This window comes from Octopus sinensis, linkage group LG4 (assembly GCF_006345805.1).
Source record: "Octopus sinensis linkage group LG4, ASM634580v1, whole genome shotgun sequence".
Taxonomy (NCBI): Eukaryota; Metazoa; Mollusca; class Cephalopoda; order Octopoda; family Octopodidae; genus Octopus; species Octopus sinensis.
Genome location: NC_043000.1, coordinates 85449524 through 85467315, shown reverse-complemented (window position 1 = coordinate 85467315; position 17792 = coordinate 85449524). Strand labels below are relative to the sequence as shown.

The window sequence follows — 17792 nt, the reverse complement described above, 5'->3', positions numbered from 1 at the left end:
TGGCAACAAGAAGAGCATCCAGTCACTGGAAATCTGCCTCAACAAATACCGTCTGAACTAAAGTATAGAAAAGTGGATGGTAAAATGATGGTGATGAAGTAGATGATAAATTGTGTCGCTTGAATAGATAAATGAGAAATTGCTAGTTGTTTATATTATCAACTGTGTCAACTACATCTAGGCAATACAAATGATTTGGAATTCATGCATTGTTACATAAGGCCACAAATTTGTAGAGAAAGAGTATAGTCAGTGAAATCAACCACTGATGGTAATTATATCCGGCAAAATTTATGAACTCAAACGTTTAATGAAATGTAACTAAATATCACAATCCTGACACTACAGTTTCTGTCATTCTCACCACAAAATATTTTGAAGTCTATTAGAGCAACACAAATGATTTGTTCTTACCATCCACCACTTAGACAAGAATAATAATTTAACAATGTCATCATTGCATTTTCATTAATTGAGGCCAACTGAAATGAATTTGTTGTGCAAAATCAATTAGTGACAAATTGCAGTTATATCAAAACCACCTCAAATGTCAGTTTTGACATTAAAAAGTACTCTGTATGCAGGAGTCAGTCTATGTATCACTACAGTGGAAAGGAATAGTTTTAATATTCCAATCCTTTATTTCATTCCTTGTTCTAAGGGTATGTAGATAGAAACAGCACTCCCTACAGAAATTAACATCCCATATTACCTGGTACCTATCCCTAACTGTTGGATAAAATTAAATAATGCATTGTGCATAGAAGCAAGAAACTTGATTTCATAATCAAAGTGCAGCCAATTTTAATACCTCATACTTTAGCTGCTGCTTTTCTTAAATGTGTATAACATAGGCTCATGAAGGACAGCCACAGGTATGCACAACTGCAGAATCAGTTAGATGTCAGCATGGATGAATAAATCACTTTTTCCTCAATGATGGAAAACAAAATTTATTTTCAACATGATGATAATGATAATGATGCATCAAATGAAAGTTAAAAGAAGTAAAAACAACAAACCCTCAGCAAGATGGTAAAATGGTCAAGTGACAGTCTAAATGGCTTAAAACATTTTTATTTTGTTTCTTGTACTGTGGAATTGTTGTATTTTACAACAAAAATTGCATCCTTCTCAGGTCAATAAATTAATAGCAGGAATGATTATATTGCTCCCCTTGAAATTTGTAATTTAGTTCCAATTTAAGAAATATTGTCCACTGTGTTTCATTGGCCAAAGAGCTGACCATGTGAAAAGCTGCTCCTTTTGAATACATTTTCAGAAGATTCTCGACTTTTCTCTAACTTCATGTCTATGTATGGCTCTGTTTCTCTTTAAAAGATAATTCTAAATTCACACAACTTTTCTATAATAATGATAACCAAATAGTTTCATGAAAATTAGAAGAGTTTCTAAATGAAATTTTACATCTAATTATTTTCTCCAAAATAATTACATTTATATCAGTTTACCTTATTAGCACAACATAGTTAAAAATACTATTGTTTTTAAAACTAAAAAAAAAAAAAAAACAATATCTCTTTTCAATACAAAAGGGAACCAACACTCTGTGTGTAGTTATTTAAACTAAAATTGAAATAACCATGGAAATATATCTTTGTGGGCAATTTTTATACCTTGATATGATTTAAACAATAATAAAACATAAGAAACAGGATCTTGTTCCTAAACCCTTACACTCTAAATCTTTATTCTTGATTAAAATTCACAAATAACTTAAGATTGTTACCAGGTGTAACAAAACAAAACTGGACAGTTCCCTATTTCTTTGCTAAACAGCCTATCTTCATACATTTTCCTATTCAAACACCCATTAGATTTCTGTAATCTTTTAATCTTCCTCAAAACAAGAAAAGCACATACACATTTTATAGTATGAATTAAGGCTTTGTATATTCCTCTATAATTACCAAGAAATCACTGAAATCCTGATAATTTCCCCAATATTTCTGAAAGATAAATAATACCCAGAATCTTTTTTAAACAACCCAGTTAATATTTGTAAATAATAGGAGGCAATATATTCCCTTGTTTTATTTTAGAAATAGGAAGCTTAACTACTTATATAGTTTTACCATTACTCTCTTTTTTTTTTTTTTCTTTCTTCCTTTGCATCAAAATATCAAGATATTTGAAAATTATGGAGCTAATAAAAAAAAATGTTCAGATATCAGGGTATGAAAAATACAACTGCACAAAAATAGAATGAAATAAGGAGACACAGATTTCTCTTTTCAGATTTGAAATGGGAACACTTCATAAAATCAACTGTACACTCATTTTGAGGAACAATAAACCAAGATAAAAGCAAATAAAACCTTGCAAAATCTTTCATTCAGCTGGCTTTCTTATAAAATAATAGATATGCATTCTCATTAAGTGTCCGAGTTGACAACTCATACTGCATATCAACTTCAGTTACATTGTCATCATCAAATTTGTACCACTTTCCATTACTGTCCAGACAATAGCAAATGTAGTGACCACTGCTAGTGCCACAAGAGCTTAAATGAACACACATAGCATACAAATTGTATTTGTAAGTAGGATCTACTGTATTGCAGCTACTCTTACTAGTTGATTTTAAGTTGAACACTATGTCTTTCAAGTCCAAACCCAAAAGAGTAATATTAACAGGGGTTGTTATCTTTTTAGCATTTTTAGTCTTTGAGTCAAATGTAAAGCGCAATAGCTGAATAATAAGGCATTCTGGAAGTTGGTGAAGAAGACAACGTCGATCAATGGTCTGTTTTTCTCGTATCATTCCATCACATGCCCCTGCATAGAAACGAGGAGTTGAAGTCCGAATACTATGAGGTGTCAAGGTGTCGTCTGTTTTGTTGCTGACAATGGGAGACATATATGGAGCCATGTGAAATGCAGGAAGTGTCTGGATGTTTACACAAGGAGGGATGTATGATAGAGGAGACATTACAGAAGAGCTTACTGAAGGAGTTGAATGGTCAACAGGATTAACTTTAGTACACCGAGAACACACCTGACCAGAAAGTTGTTCTACACTACTAAAGATGGTGAAGCAATCTTCAAGATATATATTAGATTCTGATAATGATTCTCCAAGTGGGATTGGTAAAACAGCAAATGTCTGTGGCTGAATTGATAGATGTCCTTTCCGGCTACAATTATATGCTTCTAGTAACTGACCAGTGAAAAGGTTGTCTATGATGGAAGAATTTTCATTTTTGTAAGCGTACCAATCTAGATCAGATAAATGCTGAGCCAACTCTGCATAAGCTTCGTTATCAAAGCTATTTAGCTTGTCAATCTAAAATGCAAACAGAAAAAAAAGTTAAAAGTGCAATTATTTTGAAACTATTTTATGCATCATCAATAAAACATTGGTTTTTATCTGATGTTTACAACTATTAAAGGTATTACCAATAGTTTGAAGTTATGTAATTCCTTTGTGTTCTAAATATCAGATAAAAGGGGTAAATAGATCAGGGAAAAGCAAATAAGAAACCATTTTGATACTAAAACATGAGATATATTCAAAAATAATTAGCTCCCCTGTCAATTTTTATTCTGATCAATCAAGTGAGCTTAACTGAAATAAACTAGTTGTTTAATATCAGTGACTAAAGGTTAACAGGTTTGTTATTGAACAATTAGTCAAAAGGTAATTTGAGTACATGCAATTTTACCTTGTGATCTGTTTTATTCCCAAGGAAGACTCCTACTGCAGCCTAAACCATATCAATACTAGATGTTTGCATACAATACCTACAAGTAATCTGTTCTGGTTCAGTTTATTTATTTAGCTATAGTAGTGTATGAAATTTTTCATTGAATACATCTAGTAAAATTCTTTCCTCTGAAACAATCTGGCCTTTGGCAGTCCATATAAGATTTTGTTGTTAAAATTTATGCATAATAAATTGCTTATACTTCTACAATATAGAAAATGTTTTAATTTTTCATACAATTCCTATGGAGGTCCTGTAGAGTAAAATAAGAATCAAAGGGATCCAAAGGCAAAAAATGGTTGGGAACCACTGCCCTAAAGATATAAATCTTACTGATTTTTAAAAATTCACAACTCTTCCATAACTGCAATGTAGTACATTTATTTCTCCTCAGCCTACTTCATTTTCACTCTTCCAGAGATTCTTCATTAACTTCCTAACTCATATTTCGCAAACTTATTCTTATAGAACACTTATAAAATTTTTCCAAAACTTGTGAAAACCATTACAATATTTTACAACCAACTCCTGTCACTTAACTTTAATAAAATACTAAATGAAGCAAAACTTGTTTAGGAGAGAGAATTGATTAACATATGTAAAACAACTTATTTTGAAAATGGTGGATATAAAAGAAATTTTTTGATTAAATTTCATTAAAAGACACCTTCTCTTGTAGAACACTAGAATGTTTTTCAGAAAATCCACTTAAAAAAAACTGCTCTTTCCTGACACTCAAATTCCACTTTATTTCTCTCCAATAGCTTATCTGACTTTTGTATCATCATTACTATAACAAAAAAAAAACTTCTCATAACAGACAAACAGTTATAGAATTGTTCTTTAAACCTTTAGCATTCAGATTACTCTGTCAAATAAGTTTATCTGTTCATGGTTTTGAACTAATCATGCATCATCTCCTAGCTTCAAGATTTTGAAGATGTGATTGCTTATTTTCAGAAGGACATTGTAGAGTAGGTGTAATAGGCCAGATCTGGCCAGTTTCAGCATAAAACAGTGTTTGGGCCAGATATGGCCAGTTTAAACGCTAAATGGTTGTCTAACTGCCAGATTTTTTGCAAATTCTATACTGACTTTTCAGAAAAGCTGATGGGTTTAAAATCAAATATGAAAATAATTTATATCACATTATATCCTCCTAGACATTATACAGCTATATTTCAAATACAGAGACATTACTATAAAGAAAATCTTTCCACATACAGGCCAATTAATGGTTTGTTAATTGTATAGGAATGCAAAGTATTTCTTTATTCAATAAATTCTTTATATTTTCTTTAGTTGTAGAAATGCATCATGGCTCCAAGTACATGGAACTATCCTATTCTTTAGTCATCAATCAACATGATTCCAGCAAAATTTTCATTCTGTAAACATAGGCGCAGGAGTGGCTGTGTAATAAGTAGCTTGCTAACCAACCACATGGTTCCGGGTTCAGTCCCACTGCGTGGCATCTTGGGCAAGTGTCTTCTGCTATAGCCCCGGGCCGACCAATGCCTTGTGAGTGGATTTGGTAGACGGAAACTGAAAGAAGCCTGTCGTATATATGTATATATATATATGTATGTGTGTGTATGTGTTTGTCCCCCCTAGCATTGCTTGACAACTGATGCTAGTGTGTTTACATCCCCGTCACTTAGCGGTTCGGCAAAAGAGACCGATAGAATAAGTACTGGGCTTACAAAGAATAAGTCCCGGGGTCGATTTGCTCAACTAAAGGCGGTGCTCCAGCATGGCCGCAGTCAAATGACTGAAACAAGTAAAAGAGAGTAAGAGTATTAAACCTTGTTTTAACACTATCCACCACTAATGAAAATCTCCCACCTGTCTATTTGCAGTTACTAGGTGTTACTTAGTGATATTCTAGCTACAACTCTCAAAAAAATATTTCTCCAAATTACTGTGATTGGAGCTGATTTTAAAAGTGGGTTTTTTTTTTGGCAAACATTTTAATAGCTTATTTTATTGATTTATTTATTTTGTTAATATTTGTTCATATTTCCTTTCAATTATCCTAAATATATGTCACAGAGGTGGTGCCATGGCCAGTGAGGGTTATCAGAGGCATAGTTATTGCTAGTTGAAAGCCATCTAAAGCTGACATCTACCTCATTATCTGCCTGACAGTATGTATTTATGGTCCCTTTAAAGACCTATCTAATGGAGAATGCCACCTGGGGCAACTTTTCATTCGAAAGTGTTAAGCTGTTAAGCAAGGGGAATTTGTAAGGCTTGTTAGTAATTAGCTATGAAATAGAAAATCTGAGAAGGAAGGGATTAACAGAAGGTACTGTCAAGAATTACCAACTGTCTTTTACTCTGAGTTACAGACCAACTACAGGTAGTAAGGTACGAAATGCTTTTGCCCACAACCCAATCTATCAATTACCCATATTTTAATTTTTATTAAAATTACTTTAAATAATTAAAAAGTACAAAATATTCAATCTATACTTCTATACAATAATCATTACTGATTTCTGGAAAGCTAGACAAAATGGATGACTTCACATAAGTGTCATTTACCATAGGAAGAAATTATCAATTAAACCATTATTGAAAATATATCAATCAGTAAGCTGTCTTTTCATTGATCAACTTACACCTCAAAACTAGAGAACAACAATCTAGATTATATGCCTATTCTATATCAATGAATTTAAGACTCGCACATTTATGTGAGTTTGATCTAACACATTTATGACATATATCTGATATTTAAAAAGGAAAAAGAAAATTACAAATAGTTCCAGTAGTAAAGCAAAAATGGGATTTACCTTTTCTTTGTAGGCAACTTTTAACTTTTGAATATTTTCTACATTTAATTCATTATATGAATCATTCTGGTTTACTGGTCTTGAATTCATCTTGCTTTCCCCATAGACTGAAAAAGAAAAATTGTAAAAATTATACCAATTTACCAAGCCTCATTTTCTAAACCATGCCAAATATTTGGACTTTCAATCCTATACATCTACCATCACAAGCAACTTTTTTCCTTTTCATATCAATAGATGCAATGCTCCAACTTCCCATTACTATCACTAATAAATGTTATCTTTTCTCTCAATGTATATACATGTACATATATACATGCTATGCATACATATATATACATACATATGTATATATACATACATATATAAGAGAAAAAATAAGTTCAAAAAGAACAATTCTAACTTTCTGAGATATCCAAAAAGAGAGAAAAAATAATTTCTAGTAAAGATTCATTATATTCATAAAAAATCAACCAGAGAAAGTAATAAGAATATGAAAATAATAGATGAAAAATTTTGTTATAGGTATAAATATACCACAAACAAGTACAAAAAATGGAGGAAAAAAAGATGTTGCATCAAAATTAGATTTGATATAAAATTGGATTCAATACATATGCATGTTTCGAAAGACAATACAAATATGTCGGAAAAAATTATAATCATAGTAATTATAATTAAATTTATAAATTGTCATTCGCATCAGTGAACATCAAACAGGTTTAATAAAATAAAATAAGATACAATAAGGGAGAATACATATGGGGTAATAGGGAAAAATGCAATATTTACAAACAAGTTGTAAAAGGGAGAAATAATAATAATAGTGAGAGAAACGAAAAAGAAAAAAGACATATCAATGTGTATGCAAGTCTGTATGTGCAGTAAATAATAATGAAGTATAATGTAAACAAGGCCATGAGTGTATAGTAGAATATAACACAACAGGCTCACTGGCAGAAAACAGCCAAAGAGAGTTATACATATACATAATATTGAAAGACGAAAAAATATATATATTACAAGAGGCATAAAGCTGACATGCAAGACTATGTTTGAAAAGACACAATATTTAAGTAAAAAGGTACATACAAGCAGAGGAAAAACACCAAAGCAACTTAACAAAGAAAAGCACTGCTCACAGACAGGTCCGGCCGTTGTATTCAAAAGAGATCTCTTACTCAAAAACTAGCCTGGGGTAGGGGAGACAATCAAAAACGAATATATGGAGAAAATTATTGCAAATTTACAAGTAAATTTATACATAAATATGTATATATATATATATATATATATATATATACATACACATACATATGTATATATACATATATATACATACATATGTATATATACATACATATACTTATGTATACATATATAATATGACATGCATAAGATCTGGTCATCAAATCTAAGTAGAGACTTCAAACTTGAAATATTCAAAGCCACAGTCGAACCAATTCTACTATATGGCTCAGAAACCTGGACGTTATCAAAGAAGCTTGAGAGGCGGTTGGATGGAACCTACACTCGCCTCCTTATGAGAGCTCAAAATCTCTCGTGGAAGCGCCATCCAATCAAAATGCAAATATATGGGAAATTACCACCTGTGTCATCTCTTGTGAAAGGTAGGAGAGTCCAGTTTGCTGGACATTGTTGTAGAGCTGAAAAAGAAGTAATTTCTACTCTTCTCCTCTGGAAGCCATCTACTCGCAATACCAGAGGGCGCACACTCTCCTACCCTGATGTAATCTCCAGGATACAGGCATCCAGCAACAGGACCTCCGTAATGCTATGATGGACCGTGAAGTCTGGCGTAACATAGTAAATTCCATTGTCTCGACCACGGTCGAACAATGATGATGATGATACATATATATATATACATAAGTATACTTACACACATATACATATAAATATACATATATATACATATATAAATACATACATATATATATATACATACATAGATAGATACATATATGTATATATATAAATACATACATACATATATACACAAACATACATACATATATTGTTTCATTGTCTCAGGCATTTGGTTATGGTCATGCAGAACTGCCTTTAGTTGAACAAATCGAACCCAGGACTTATTCTTTCTAAGCCTAGTACTAATTCCATTGGTCTCTTTTGTTGAACCGTCAAGTGATGGTGGGGGGACAAACACAGACACACAAACATATATATACATTAAACTAGCTGAAGGTGACCCGCTCTACGCGCGGGTAAGAGTGTGGGTGTTACTTTCTGTTGCTTCCTTTCAGCACGTAAAAAGCACCATCCGAACGTGGCCGATTGCAGCACTGCCCTGACTTGCTTCTGTGCCGGTGGCACGTAAAAAGTACCAATCGATCGTTGCCACTGCGAGCCCCCCTGGCACCAGTGCCGGCGGCACGAAAAGAGCACTCACTACACTCACAGAGTGGTTGGCGTTAGGAAGGTCATCCACCTGTAGAAACACTGCCAGATCAGACTGGAGCCTGGTGCAGCCTCCTGGCTTCCGAGACCCCGGTCACACTGCCCAACCCGTGCTAGCACGGAAAACGGACATTAAACGATGATGATGATGATGATTCTCCGTATTTGTTTCTCTCTCACTTTCCCACTCTCTTACTTTTCTTTTCTCTCGGACTCTCCCTCGCTTTCTCTTACTCTCTATCTTTATCTATCTCTCCCATTTATAAACAACGGAAGATCTTGAGTTTGTTGAGAAATAAAATATTTAGAAAGATCAATCAGAAATATGAGGCAGTGGCAATGGAAAGGTCTGCTTCAAGGCAGACAGCAAAACGCTAACATTTAAAAGGGACAGACGAACTTGCGAGCTGAATAAAAATAATAAAATATTGGAAACCAAAGTTTGAAGGGATAGAATCTGAGGATAGTAGAGTCACCATGGCTGGCGGACAGCAACGTAGTGACAGTTTAACGGCCGGCGTAAAATTTTGGACTTGATGTAAAAGAAAATTCGTAAACACCAAGTTTTGAAGTGATTCTTTCTCACGACAGTAGACTCACCATGGCAAGCATTCAAAACTTCTTTATCATGGACGGCAACACATTGACGATTAAAAGGCTGGCGCAAATTTTTTAGCTTGATGTAACAGAGAATTCCTAAACACCTGCTCCTTGAAATTTTAATCCCCTTCCAGCCCCATTTAGACCCCTTTTCACATTTTAGTTAATATAACCCGATTTCATTTGGGTCTACTGGGGCCACATTTTATAAGATGAGGAATTTTGTCCTAGAGGTGACGCCTTTCATTTGAGGAACAAAATAGTTGTCATGCAAACTTGTCAGCACCTTTAACATAGGTGTGCATATTTTCAGCTGAATCGACCGACTACGTAATGCACACCTTATATATATATGTGTATATATATATATATGTGTGTGTGTGTGTGTGTGCACGCATTATATATACAAATGTATACAAATGAGATATATATCTGTATAAATTAAATTAGAGATAAAACCACTAATAGGCAAATCAAAGAGTGAAAAACCAAAAACAAAAACATAAAAAAAGAAAATAGAAAATATATCTATATATATAAAACTGTAGTTGTGTGAGTGTCTGTCCCCTTCGATTTAGATTCCTAACTACTCCCACATTTTGCGGTGCAGTTTAACCAAATTCGGGTATCTTAGTCGTGATTCATATCAAGCCCATCTGGGTATTAGCGCGCGTCTACGATGAGTCAACGATTTTAAAAATAATTTAACATCATTTTTTATTCCATTTTAATGCATATTTTTTCGTGTGTCGATGGCGGCGGAGTTGGCGACCACGCTCACGCCTGCACCTGTTTGCTTCTCCCCCTTCTTCCCTCCCTCGTGAAGCTGTGGGGAAGGGAGTGTAAGGAAATCAACGTCGTAATGCGTTGTGAAGGAGACCAGCGTTCTTTTAGAACAACGACTTCATGGCTTGAAGGGGCCAAAACAGATCCACAAAAACGGCAAAAACCACCACAGGGCAGGTTTCCTGTGCAAACAATTTGCACAACCGAATGTTTTAGTTGTTGCACAAATCTTTATATATAAAAGTAAGGTTGTGTGTCTGTCTCCTACGATTTAGATTCCTAACTACTCCCACATTTTGCGGTGCAGTGTAACCAACACCGGGTATCTTATAGTCGTGATTCATATCGAGCCCTTCTATGTATTAGCGCGCGTGTACGATGAGTCTACGATTTAAAAAAAAATTTACCATCATTTTTTATTCCATTTTAATGCATTTTTCGCTATTATATAAGGGAAGTAACTCTCTAAAAATGTCTACGATGAGTCAACGATAAAAAAAAAAATTACCATCATTTTTTTATTCCATTTTAATGCATTTTTCGCTATTATATAAGGGAAGTAACTCTCTAAAAATGTCTACGATGAATCAACGATTTAAAAAAAAAATTACTATCATTTTTTGCTATAACTCACTAAAAATGCTTATATAGTTATTTCCCTTACAAACCCGAGCAACGCCGGGCGATACTGCTAGTAAAATATAAAATTGAAAATAAAAATTATTAAATTATATTTATAATTTGTTTAAAAATATATATAACTATGAAAAAGTATGAAAAGGTTTAATATACATAAATACAGATATATTCACTTTGTATATATACATATTTATATATAGAACACACACACACACACATACATTATATATACATATTTATATATAGAACACACACACATACATTATATATATACATATTTATATATAGAACACACACACACACACACACACATACATTATATATACATATTTATATATAGAACACACACACATATAAATGAATGCAAGAATATCTGATTCATAATATTTGTTCTCATGCTCGTGTGTTGTTTGTTGGTGACAGACATATACTTAAAAGAACGATAGTGACAGATAGTGACAGATACTTTAAATAACGGTAGCGGACTTCTGAAAGTTATGAAGAGGAGTAAGAGAGGGAAAGGAGGAAATAGGGTGAGTGAGGAAGATGGCCCCTAGCAACCACAGCTTTTAAGATATGGATTTGTAAGGTAGCCCACGCGCATCGTCACCTCATTCTACATGTCCCTGTAAATTTTGGAGCGAATCGGACGGGATGTAGTGGCATTGAAAGCGAACCAAGCGGTAAAAACGCATTTCAGTTTTATATATAGAGATGACAGGCTTCTTTCACTTTCTGTCTACCAAATCCACTCTCAAGGCTTTGGTAAGCTCAAAGCTATAGTGGATGATACTTATCCGAAATGTCACATTGGTGGTAAGCAAGACCATGTGGGTGGTAAGCAAGCAATTTAGCAAGCTACTCACCACTCATGGATATGTATATATATATTCATACTTATACATACATACACACACACACACATATATATATATATACACATGCATATTATATACATATATACATGTACAGACATATACATATGTATATTACATGGGAAAATGCGAGCATGATATAGTCATATTCTTAAGACGATAAACCTGGGAAACTACAGGACAAGTTATTACACTTGTAAAAGTAGAGGACAAGCTATTACTTCTAGTAAAGTAAAGAATAAGGGATATTTTACTTAAAATATTACAGCAAAGAATGCCAGTTCTCCTAATTTATCACTCTTTACAGTTCTCATCTTTTAAATTTATAGTACAAAACTGTTCAGCTGATTTGTAAGTTTGTCTAATTAATTAACCAAATTCTACTTAAATAAGTATAGTGTTATTTGTAAACTATAATAAAATAAGTTTTAATATTCAATCTTTATATATATATATGTGTGTAATATATATATCTATATATACACACACATGAGCAAAACCCCCGTCCAATGGATGGTGCTGAGTTCTCAAACATTGAAACCAAATTTTCTCAAAAGCAACTTGTCCGACCATCCCACAGGCCTCCCCTTTGAGAAACACTGACTTAACTTAAATTTGAGACACAAGCAAAAGAAGAAATAAAGATGGACTTTTTCTCTATTCCAAAGAAAAATGATTGCTAGAGAGACATCTGAACAAAGCAAGTGTCAGCATGCTCTCAACGCAGCTTCAACTTCTGTGGCTAGAGCGGCAGAAACAGCTGAACAACATGAAAATTGGCGTGCTCGCAACGCAGTTTCAACCTCTATGGCCAGAACTGCTGAAACGTTTTTTTTTACACACTGCACGTGCATTTTCCTCACAAACACATAGTATCGATCGCAACAGTTGATGTACTTGCGCGTACAAATGCACGTTCCCACGGCTTTATCAATCGAATTCTCACCTGGAATTAATTTTTGTAATTTTTTCAAGACTCGTACACACTCTGATACAGTCAGTATCGACATATCAATTTTGAGTGCAATCAGATGGAGGATGCCTGAGATCCTAGAAGACACACACACAGACAGACAGAACAGATTTCATATAATAGATATATATATATATATATATATATATATATATCTATATATATATATATATATATATATATATATATATATATAGATAGATAGATAGATAGATAGATATAGATATAAGGGGAGAATTCACAAAAAGAAAACAACAAAAGACGAAGACAGGAGGTGAAGACAGCAAACAGAAGTAAGAGTTTAACACTCGGAAATGAAAAAGTCTTGAACGTTTCGAGCCTACGCTCTTCCACAGAAAGAAACAAGAGAAACTAAAGAATGTGTAGCTAGCGATCTATCATGCCGAATGCAGGACAAAAGGGTCACACAGGAAAGCTAGGAAGAAGGGGAGATAATAAATTAGTGGTAATACCAAAACAAACGTGCACATGTTTGTGTATAAGAGAGTATGTATATGCATGCGGGAGAGGGCTGGTGACCTTGATGTGTGCATGCAAGTATGTGTGTGTGGATGTGGGGCTGGGAAGTGGTCAGAGATAGTGTGTATGTGGTGGTGTGATGTGATGTTGTGTGGTATGGTGGTGTTAGGAGGTGGGGGAGGTGAGAGTGGGGAAAGCAAGGGTGGGTTGTGGATTAGGCTGAGGGTGGTGTAGATATGGGTAGGCTGAGAGTAGGGGTAGAGGTAGGGTATGTTGGAGTGAGCGTAAGAGATGGGGTGGGATGCATAGGGAAAGTGGGGTTGGATTGTGTAGGGGTGGAGTGGCATTATGAGGGAGGAGTGACGATGAAGGGGAAGGGAGAAGGTGGGTAGGAGTGAAGAGAGGAGAGGTGCGTGGGAGGAAGTAGGTGTGAGGGGAGAGAGGAGAGTTGAGCCGATGTGGTGCAAAGGAGCAAAGAGAGAAGATTAATCACTGTTCACGGCACAAACAGGAGTCTGGATGGCCCCTGTGCAAGGACAATCCGAACACACAGGTGTTACAAAGAGTGACCGGTAGAGCGGAGATGGCGCGAGACAGGGGTGCCATTGCCATGTCGGATGTCTCACAGGTGTCCCGAGAACCGGTCAGACAAGCGGCGTCCCATTTGCCCGATGTATAGAGAAGGGCAGAGAGAGCATGAGATACAGTCGATGCCATTGGTAGAAGTGCAGGTGAAGGAGTTGGTGATGTGATAGGGTCTATGGTGAGGTAAGAGTAAGTGCGGCAGCATGAGCAGGAGCAGGGGAACGAGCCAGGTTGGGTTAGGGAACAAGCTGTAGACCAAGAGGTCTCATAGGTTGTGGGCTCCTTTGAAGGAGGGGAGGGGTTGGTTAGATATGCATACACTTTATATATATATATATATATATATATATATATAATATATATATATATATATATATACATATATGCATACATATATATACAAATAAATACATGGCTATATATATATACATATATACACACATACATATATACATAGATATAAATATACATATAAATATGAACACACACACACATATATATATATACACACATACATACAGAAATGTATATATACATATACATATTACACACACATATATACATACCTAAATAGAAGCTGTCTAACACTATGCAACACTATAACTGCTACTAAATGACTTCAGTGTGGATGTGATATATCTCGACTTTGCAAAAGCTTTTGATAAAGTCGACCATGGTATGATCTGTCACAACCTGTGTCCTCTCAGCAGAGGCGGAAAACTTGGAGAGTGGTTGCACAACTTCCTAAAAGATAGAAAGCAGGCAGTGGTGGCCAATGGAGCCACCTCCAAGGAAACACAAATAACAAGTGGTGTTCCTCAGGGCACTGTCTTCAGGCCACTGCTGTTCATAGTGGCCTTTTCAGACATGCCCTCAGTTGCTAAGATGGCCACCCCTGCTAGCTATTCAGATGACACAAAAGTCTCTCAGACAATACAAAACCCTGGAAATATTGTTGGATACAATATACCAGTGGGCTGAGGACAACAACATGCAGTTTAATGCAGGGAAGTTCCAAGCCCTGCACTACCAGCACAGAAAACTGAATGACATGTAGACCAGATACACTGGCCTAGGAAGAATTGCAATTCCTAAGTCAAAATCAGTGCATGACCTGGGCATTGACATGAGCAACAATGCATCTCTCCAAGTGCATATTGCGAATTTTGTAATAAAATGCAAATGCCTAGCCAAACTTTCAGAACAAGAGAGAAGGAGACACAGTTGGTCCTTTGGAAGACATTCGTCCTCAGCCGCTTGGACTACTGCTCCCAACTATAGTCACTACACAATATAAAGTTAACAGCAGAACTCGAAGCAATCCAACAAAGCTACACTAAGATCGTCTCCATGCAACATATCAGCTACTGGGAAGGAGTGAAAATATTAAAACCTTCTCCTCAGAGCGAAAGCGGGAGAGATATGCAGTGATATACATCCCGAAAATCCTGGAGGGCCTTGTCCCAAATATCGGCATTGAAAGTTACACCAACAGCAGAACAGGGCGCCACTGATGGTGCCAAAAATCCCAGATCATTATCAAAATACAGAACCAGATACTGCAACAGCTTGAGCTTCAGGGGACCACAGCTCTTCAATATCCTTCCTAAATGTCTGAGAGACCTGCATAGCGTGGATGTGGGTTTCTTTAAAACTAAACTGGATCTCTTCTTGTCAGGGGTTCCAGATGAACCTACCTCTCGGCAGTAAACACAGATGCAGGCAGTGGCATCGAACTCCCTTGTTGACCAAGTGCCACGTATCAGAGGGTGTTTCACATACTAGTGTAGCACAATCAATGGTGGTGCCCCAGCATCACCGCAGCTTTCGAGCTGAAACATTTTTAAGGATTTAAGGATTTTTATATACATATGTACATATATATATGCTTATATATATAAACATATATACAGACATACATATACATATATACATACATATATAAACATATACATGTACATACATATGTATAAACATATATGCATACATATATTTATATAAACATATATATATATACATATATAAATACATATATAAAAACACAAACAGACTATATATATATATACATATATGTATACTCTTTAAACTCTTTTACTTGTTTCAGTCACTTGACTGTGGCCACGCTGGAGCACCGCCTTTTAGTCAAGCAAATAGACCCCAGGACTTATTCTTTGGAAGCCTAGTACTTATTCTTTGGAAGCCTAGTACTTATTCTATCGATTTCTTTTGACGAACTGCTAAGTTACAGGGATGTAAACACAGACACACAAACATATACATCCACATACACACACACTCACATATACATATATATATACGACAAGCTTCTTTCAGTTTCCGTCTACCAAATCCACTCGCAAGGGTTTGGTTGGCCCAAGGCTATAGTAGAAGATAAGAAGATACTTGCTCAAAGTGCTACGCAGTGGGGAAAATATATATATATATATATGCATTTATAAATATATACAAATATAGGCGCAGGAGTGGCTGTGTGGTAAGTAGCTTGCTAACCAACCACATGGTTCCGGGTTCAGTCCCACTGCGTGGCATCTTGGGCAAGTGTCTTCTACTATAGCCCTGGGCCGACCAATGCCTTGTGAGTGGATTTGGTAGACGGAAACTGAAAGAAGCCTGTCGTATATATGTATATATATATATATATGTGTGTTGTGTGTGTTGTTGTGTGTCTGTGTTTGTCCCCCTAGCATTGCTTGACAACCGATGCTGGTGTTTTACGTCCCCGTCACTTAGCGGTTTGGCAAAAGAGACCGATAGAATAAGTACTGGGCTTACAAAGAATAAGTCCCGGGGTCAATTTGCTTGACTAAAGGCGGTGCTCCAGCATGGCCGCAGTCAAATGACTGAAACAAGTAAAAGAGTAAAGAGTATATAGATATATACACACACACATATATAAATATAAATATACACACACACACACACATACATGGCTGATTCTTGTCTTGGGATTCACGGTTAAATGGCTGGGCGGATGTGCACGAAAGGTTACACAAATGTGTAAGATGATCTGGTCCTGACACTGGGCTTTTTCATAGCTCCCAAGACTACCAAGATAATCTACTATAATAATACTCGTGTTTATGAGAAAAGAAAGGCTGACGAAAATTGTACGCAGGAAAAAATAAATCAGTGTTCCAGCTCTGTGTGAATATGTCTGTACGTAGAGGAGGGGGGGGGGTTATGAATATGTGTGTTTGTGTGTGCAATGGAAGTGGGATGGTTCATCTATGTCCGCTTATTATTTTGGTATGTTTTTTGATTTGGTTGAATCTTGGTTTATTATTTTTTTTTGTTGGTCAGTTATTTCTAGTGCTTTGACAGAAAAATGTCATTCTAAGATTGTTTTTTAACATAAGTATGCCCAAACAAGTCAAATGCTTATGGAGAGCACATTTTACAGATACATTATCCAAACCGACAAGGTGAAACCAGGCTTAGCTGTATTTTATATATATATATACACACACACACATATATACATATATATATACATATACATACATATATACATATACATACATATATATATATACATATCTACATATACATATATATATATATATAATATAGACATACATACAATATGCCCTATATTTATACATAATCACACTATATATACACATACACACATATATATATACATACATATATATATACATACATATATATATACATACATATATATATATACATACATATATATATACATACATATATATATATATACATACATATATATATATACATACATATATATATATTAAATAGAAACATATCTACATACACATATATATATATAATATATAGATACATATATACATATACAAATAGATACATATATACATACATATATAAATAGATACATATT

The 17792-nt window shown here is 34.9% G+C and overlaps 1 protein-coding gene across 1 annotated transcript in view; it reads right to left on the bottom strand.

Moving 5' to 3' along the window:
* Positions 1 to 1029: 1029 nt before the first annotated feature.
* The window catches only part of LOC115210304, a 33615-nt gene continuing 16852 nt past the window's right edge, over positions 1030 to 17792 (bottom strand). The window contains exons 3-4 of the mRNA XM_029778827.2: positions 6527 to 6633; positions 1030 to 3307 (exon numbers count right to left, since the gene is read on the bottom strand). Of these exons, the coding sequence (XP_029634687.1) occupies positions 2357 to 3307; positions 6527 to 6633 (1058 nt within the window). The 3' untranslated portion in view covers positions 1030 to 2356. The remainder of the gene's footprint in view (positions 3308 to 6526; positions 6634 to 17792) is intronic.